This window comes from Sinocyclocheilus anshuiensis, unplaced genomic scaffold (genome assembly GCF_001515605.1).
Source record: "Sinocyclocheilus anshuiensis isolate Anshui unplaced genomic scaffold, SAMN03320099.WGS_v1.1 scaffold3548, whole genome shotgun sequence".
NCBI lineage: Eukaryota > Metazoa > Chordata > Actinopteri > Cypriniformes > Cyprinidae > Sinocyclocheilus > Sinocyclocheilus anshuiensis.
Genome location: NW_015554057.1, coordinates 34,032 through 42,018, shown reverse-complemented (window position 1 = coordinate 42,018; position 7,987 = coordinate 34,032). Strand labels below are relative to the sequence as shown.

The 7,987-nt window shown below is 40.4% G+C and overlaps 1 protein-coding gene across 1 annotated transcript in view; it reads right to left on the bottom strand.

Moving 5' to 3' along the window:
* Positions 1–2,983: 2,983 nt before the first annotated feature.
* LOC107668524 (ly6/PLAUR domain-containing protein 1-like) overlaps positions 2,984–7,987 on the bottom strand; it is a 6,843-nt gene continuing 1,839 nt past the window's right edge. The window contains exons 2-3 of the mRNA XM_016460429.1: positions 7,733–7,873; positions 2,984–4,596 (exon numbers count right to left, since the gene is read on the bottom strand). Coding sequence (XP_016315915.1) covers positions 4,346–4,596; positions 7,733–7,873 — 392 coding nt within the window. The 3' untranslated portion in view covers positions 2,984–4,345. The remainder of the gene's footprint in view (positions 4,597–7,732; positions 7,874–7,987) is intronic.

Sequence of the window (7,987 nt, the reverse complement as noted above, 5' to 3'; positions counted from 1 at the left end):
TGAAGTCCAGTGTTAAGTTTCCACAGTCTGTGATGATTTGGGGTGCATTGTCCTCTGCTGGTGTTGGTCCATTGTGTTTTTTGAAAACCAACGTCACTGCACCCGTTTACCAAGAAATTTTGGAGCACTTCGTGCTTCCTTCTGCTGACCAGCTTTTTGAAGATGCTGATTTAATTTTCCAGCAGGATTTGGCACCTGCCCACACTGCCAAAAGCACCAAAAGTTGGTTAAATGACCATGGTGTTGGTGTGCTTGACTGGCCAGCAAACTCACCAGACCTGAACCCCATAGAGAATCTATGGGGTATTGTCAAGAGGAAAATGAGAAACAAGAGACCAAAAAATGCAGATGAGCTGAAGGCCACTGTCAAAGAAACCTCAGCAGTGCCACAAACTGATCACCTCCATGCCACGCCGAATTGAGGCAGTAATTAAAGCAAAAGGAGCCCCTACCAAGTATTGAGTACATGTACAGTAAACGAACATACTTTTGAGAAGGCCAACAATTCACTAAAAATGTTTTTTTATTGGTCTTATGAAGTATTCTAATTTGTTGAGTAGGACATCATTCATTCATCTGGGGATTTCTCGCCTACTCTTTTATGAATACTGAGGTTTCGGACATACTAATCTCTTCACCTACTCTTTTCTCCTACTATATAGTAGGGAAGTAGGCATATTCGGATGCAACTTAAGTAAACACATTTCCGATTCTCGCGAGAATTATTGCACCAGCCAGGTAATTCTCAGACAGACAGGAGAGATCAAGACAGAGACGCACTTCCTACTTAACTGTTACAAATTTAAATCAATAAGAGACCTATACATGAACAAATTCACAAACATCATAAAGAAATGTACAGCCATGGCTGAAGAGGAACAAATAAAGACAGTAGTAGGAGAGGGACAGACAGCAGCACTGGATGTGTGTAGTATGTGTACTGTATCTGACCTCAGTGTGTTAAGTTTAAGTTAAATTAAATTTAAGTTTAAATTGTTATAATCTTTTCATTGTTATTATGTTTCTCTACATATATTCCAAGCTTTGGCAATATTGTATTTTTTACAGTCATGCCAATAAAGCAATTTTTGAATTGAATTGAATAGACCAGTGTGTGTCTCTGCGTTCATATGACTGTTTCTCTCTGACACTAACTGCAGAGTTGGCTTTAATGAAGCCCTCTGGGTTTCCAGCAGTGGAGCTGCAGTCTGAGAAACACTCACACACACACACACACACACACACACACACACTGACAAACACACACATTTTCCTTGAGCTGAGAGGATAGCTGAAGGAAATTCTCAGGGAAAAGCTTGAATTTTTATCAGCAGTTTATAAACTGCTGTAGTGTGGGATTTTTTGGCTCCCAACCAGTCCCACAGTGGATGGGAACAGGGCTCGGCTGTGAAAAGCCACTTTGCCACCTGTCTCTTCTCTTAGCTTCACTCTCAATTTTGTTCTCGTTCTCCTTCCTTTTTTTGTCCCCATAGGGCTTTCCTTTCAGGTGAATCTATGTTATGGGAGATGATTTTAAACCAATTACTATAATTAGGCACAAAATTCTGTCATATTTCAATATTAAACCAAAAGCTGTTGAGCAAGATCGCATCCCACCTAAGCAATATTGAAACGAACCACTATTGGGTGATAAATTATAAATTGCAAATTTGTAATGAGACTCCTTTAAACACTTTATTATTTATTTATTTATTGCATTCAGGCTCGTAGCCAGAGGTCCGGACCTCTGTAAATGTTTCATGTTAAAAAATAACATTTGTTCTCTGAATGACTAATTTGCTGTTTAAAACTCCTCTCATGAATGTCTGCATGTATAATTCAGTTTAGACAGTTTGCAAGAATGTTTAGTGTCTGTGGTATGAATACTGAGGTTTCGGACATTCTAATCTCTTCACCTACTCTTTTCTCCTACTATATAGTAGGGAAGTAGGCATATTCGGATGCAACTTAAGTAAACACATTTCCGATTCTCGCGAGAATTATTGCACCATTCTCAGACATCTCAGACAGACAGGAGAGATCAAGACAGAGACGCACTTCCTACTTAACTGTTACAAATTAAGAGACCTAAGAGACCTATACATGAACAAATTCACAAACATCATAAAGAAATGTACAGCCATGGCTGAAGAGGAACAAATAAAGACAGTAGTAGGAGAGGGACAGACAGCAGCACTGGATGTGTGTAGTATGTGTACTGTATCTGACCTCAGTGTGTTAAGTTTAAGTTAAATTAAATTTAAGTTTAAATTGTTATAATCTTTTCATTGTTATTATGTTTCTCTACATATATTCCAAGCTTTGGCAATATTGTATTTTTTACAGTCATGCCAATAAAGCAATTTTTGAATTGAATTGAATAGACCAGTGTGTGTCTCTGCGTTCATATGACTGTTTCTCTCTGACACTAACTGCAGAGTTGGCTTTAATGAAGCCCTCTGGGTTTCCAGCAGTGGAGCTGCAGTCTGAGAAACACACACACACACACACACACACACACACACACACACACACACTAAAGCTATAAAGCTTAGATTAAAGATTAATAATAACATAAATTAATGCTGAAATTTTGTTATATACTGGAGAAGCACAATGAAATTAAATCTACACACACTAAAGCTATAAAGCTTGTATTTTAGATTAATAATAACATAAATTAATGCTGAAATTTTGTTATATACTGGAGAAGCACAATGACATGAGAAATTAAATCTTATTTTCTGGAAAATGTATCAAAATTGATTGAGTTTATACATAAAATGAGAAAAAAATCTGCCAATGTGGTCAAAAATCAAAATAAGGTAAACAAGCCCTAATATATTAAGTCATCTTGATTCTGCAGTAGATGCATCTTGATCTTTAGACATTTGTGCTGGAAATAAGGACAACATACTGAGGAAGAGCATCACTTTACAGAAGTGAAGTCAGATAATAATGTAAACTCAAATCAAGTGCTGTCCATGATTTTATTTGAGAAGCCATTATTTTGAGATAATGACTGCATATTATCCCTCACACATGTGTAATCAAACACATTTTATTAAATTATATTCAATCAAAAGTGTCCAAAACTCCGACTGGTTCTTTATGTAAATGGAGTTGAGTGCATACGTTTGCCTTTAGAAACCATCTGCATTCATACAATTATAGGAGATCAAAGGTCCTATTTGTATTCAGAAGCTACATGAGAGCGTTACGTCCTTCCCACCAGACAAACACAATCTCCAGCGATCAGATCTTCAACGGTTTCCATCCTCATGATGATCTCAACATCACAGTCATTGAAAAGCAAAAGATGCTGGAGAATCAGAGACACATGATGAACACTGACACAACAGAAGATAAAGAGCATCAGGAGAACCGAGGGATGGAAAGGTCTTGTGGATCATGTAGGTTTGGTTTGTATGTGAAGTGTGTTGATGAATGTTTAGAGTGAGCGGAGCTGCAGTTAGAGGAGCTGAGGCACTGCATCATTCTCATACTCCTAAAATAATAATAATAATAAAGACTGAGTAGACTTATGAATATATAGGGGAGACTAGGACTGTTTCTTATCGATAGGGTTTACAGTCATAAATGCGTGAAGGAAGAGTTTACTGAAAGTGTGAACAGCAAGTCGTCTTTATATGTCCACCAGGTGATTAGATCAGGACTAGAGTTGAGTTCCTCACCTGTCCATCAGACCTGATGAACATGAGCTAAAGTGCTCTGCTGTAGATCTCCTCATTTATTTCATATATACATTACAATTAGCCAAAACAAGAGCTTGGTGTTTTTTTTGGTTTCATGATAGTTTGTCCTCAGTGTGACAATTTACCCCATATAGTGTGACATCATGCCCCTATATGCCCATGTGTGTTCGGTGAACTGCATCTTTTGTCATTGGTAGAAAATGTTCAGTAACAGTTTTAAAGGTTTGTGCCTATACATGGCTATACTATACATATAATGAAATACACAACCAATAAATGATTCTATTACAATATTGATATAGAATTCAATGTATCATTTATCAAGAACTATAATGATATAAATGATAGCTGAGTAATGTTTAGTGATAATTCTAGCTGACGATGTTTGATGAAGAGGATTGTCCTGCTGTCAGTGAAACACGGGTGTTTATCTCTGTGTGTGTGCTGTGATTGGTGGGATTAAATGAGGAAGCCCTGCACACAGGTCCATTAATAATGACAATGAAGGAAAGCACACAGACAGACTCTGTAACTTGTGAGAGCTGCTCCTGCCAGCAGACGCTCTCTGACGCTACGCTCCGTCCCGTGAGTCTCATACACACACACACACACACACACACACACACATATCAGACACGTGCGGGGCAGTGCGAGCAGAGGTAGAGCTGGATGAGGCTGAGCAGCGGGGCGGTGTAGTGGCTGACGGAGGGTCTGCAGGCGTGGGACGTCGCTCTTCTCTTGTACCGTGGGCCGTTGCAGAGTGCCGTATTGCAGCAGGTGATGCAGACGGAGTTCAGCTTCCCTGTGCAGAACTGCTGGTAGCCCGACGACGCGATCAGACACGCCCCTGACGACGCACATGACTTCCTGTAGTGAATCCCTGCACAAACACACATTCACAATAGTGAACCTACAGTTCCACAGACGGCAGGTGTGCCGTCATGCTCACGCATATTCTCATGATATTGTGAATCTCAGAAATAACAGGAATACAACTCACATCTGTCCTGAAAGTTACCAGAAATTAAACAGATAATTGTATTTTGCATAAAGAACTTTAAGATCATTAAGATTTTCTGCATTAAATTCTCCCAAATTGTTCTATAAATTATGATAATATTCGTTGTTCTGCCTTTAATTTATGCTGTCTGAAATCTCAATATTGTTGCACCGCTGTATTTTTATAGTAAAAGGAATCTATTACAAATAATTACAAACTCTAATGTGAAATGTCCAGATGAATTACAGTAATGATAATTTTAAAACTTAAATGTCATGAAAATAATGTGACAAAAAAAAAAAGTAAGTAAGCTTAATTTTCTTTATGCATTAATTGTCAAAATTGACTTCTGTGTTCATTTATCACTTCCTTAAGTTTAAGCATCAACACTGAAAAAAGACTAGAGGTCGACCGATAGTGGATTTTATCAATACCGATAACTAGATTGGACCACACTGGCCGATACCGATTAATTTAAAATGAATACTGAATGAAAACTAAAATAGTGCTTTACTATAAAAAAAAAAACGGACTGAACCATACCTTGTACATGAATAAATCGGCACGTCTAGGAGAATTCGCAGGTATCACACACACCGGACGTGTCGCGTTCATTTCAAGCGGCGGTCTGAAACAGTTTATTTAATCACCAAAGTTCACTTCAAGAATGATCAAAAAAGCGGCATAGATGAGTTTGAAGTTCGTTGTTAAAAAAAACAGAGCAAAACGGAAAGAAAAAGCGCAATCTATTATTATAACTCTCTAAATGAAGCATACAGACTTTATTAGAGCCACAGAAAGACAAACGTTTCTCTGAAAAATGCACAATGCACAATCTTCCAGCCCAGGGTGAAGTCTATATGTACATTAACAACGATCTGGGACAAATATAATGTAATTTAAAGGAAAACTGTGTGAATGGCACTCTGTGGTACGGCAGGATTTCTGTCGGCTGAATGAACAGATCAGTGTGTTTTGGTCACATTGTTTTAACCATTTGAGGTGCTGTATAATGACAACGGACCTTCTCAGCCGCTCCAGCAATGGACGCAACCCAGAAAAACTATTGGTGTGGATTTTTGCCGATAGTTCCAGCAATCAACTATCAGTGCCGATTAATTGGAGCAGTGAGGGGCAGATGAAGGAGTGGTGAGGAGCCGATGAAGAAGCAGATTGAGGAGCAAATGAAGGAGCAGATGGAGGAGCAGTGAGGAGAAGATGGAGGAGCAGTGAGGAGCAGTGAGGAGCAGATGAAGGAGGGGTGAGGAGCAGTGAGGAGCAGATGAAGGAGCGGTGAGGAGCAGTGAGGAGCAGATGAAGGAGCGGTAAAGAGCAGATGAAGGAACAGTGAGGAGCCGATGAAAAAGCAGATGGAGGAGCAGTGAGGAGCAGATGAAGGAGTGGCGAGGAGCAGATGGAGCAGTGAGGAGTAGAGAGGAGCAGATGAAGGAGCGGTGAGGAGCAGATGGAGCAGTGAGGAGTAGAGAGGAGCAGATGAAGGAGCGGTGAAGAGCAGATGAAGGAACAGTGAGGAGCCGATGAAAAAGCAGATGGAGGAGCAGTGAGGAGCAGATGAAGGAGCGGTGAGGAGCAGATGGAGCAGTGAGGAGTAGAGAGGAGCAGATGAAGGAGCGGTGAGCAGCAGATGAAGGAACAGTGAGGAGCCAATGAAAAAGCAGATGGAGGAGCAGTGAGGAGTAGAGAGGAGCAGATGAAGGAGCGGTGAAGAGCAGATGAAGGAACAGTGAGGAGCCAATGAAGAAGCAGTCGGAGGAGCAGTGAGGAGTAGCGAGATCTTTACTGGACGCATGCCGGTTCCCGGTTTCGTCGTCACGACGTAACTTTGTCACGTTGCAACGTCGTGGATCAATAGTTGTGTGCTGGTAAGACTCACCTCAGAACAATGAATTCTTCTGTCAGACACAGTTGAAGTAAAAAAGTGCCTCAGGCAAACGTGCTTTCCTGATTCAGTATCTGCAGCGGATGAGATGGTGTAGCCGGATCTGTGTCATTATTTCAACGTTATCTTCATAACTCGTTACAAAATAAAAAGTTTCACGACTCAAGAAAAAAATATTTTCCTTTCCTGTCAACATTATACTATGCGCACGTGTGTCACGTGTGTCAGTTGTGGAGGAGCGCGCGCTGTATGTCACGTCACTATTAAAAGCACTTGTCCATGTTCTGACTTGATGAAAAGAAACATTATCTTAAGGTAAATTTAAATCTTGCATCTAATTACACATTTCAAAATGCAATTTTTGGTAATAAGAGATATAAAGAACGTGTAAATGATGGTAATGAAATTACGTTCATACGACGTTGCAGTTACATTGTCAGTAAGGCATGAAATTACTTATTTATTACGAATAGATTACGTATCTGGAACGTCCTTGGTAATCTTACAATGTTAGGAGGACGTACTAACAACGTTGTGAGTTGGTAATTTGGTGGTAATGAAATTACGGACATGCAACGTCGTAGTTACGTTGTCAATTGGTAAGTCATGAAATTACCAAAAAATACCTATACATTACGTAACTGTTACGTTGTGTGTTAGCAGGGATGACTTCAGTTCATTACTACCAAGCATTCCATGCTTACAGTGCTAATGTATTGTGTGAAAGTACTGCACTACTGCAAAGTCCAGTTTTGATCAGCTGACGGCTGATGGAGAAACACAGGAGATCTACAGCGTCTCCAATCACAAGTTCAGCTGGAAATCTGCCTTCAGATTGAAGAACAGCCTGTCAGAGCCAGTGGCTCTTCTGTTCCTGCGAGATTTCTGGACGAGTGACGGCAGCCCATGTCAGCCTCTTATTTATCTAACTCTCTTTTATCTCAGTCCTTTCTTTTATTGATTAATTATTTCACTAATATAATAGTGATTTTCAACGAGAGCAGCAGCGTTCACTGCACATATGATCATCATCACCATGATCATCATCAGTCAGCTAATGAGACTAGTGCGCCACCATAGCAACAGGCAGTACAGGAAGTGATGCGGCATCCTTACCATCCTCCATGACCAGCACTTCCTTCTGACACATGTCCTGCACGTTGACGGTGCAGTTGACGATGAACTCTGGCGAGGAGCAGTCGTCCTGCCGAATGTCTTCACACTGATAGCACTGGATCTGCAGCGCCGCGCTCACGCCTGCGCACACACACATTAACACACACACACACACACACACACACACTCACACACATTAACACACACACACACACACACACACACACACACACACACACACACACACACACACAC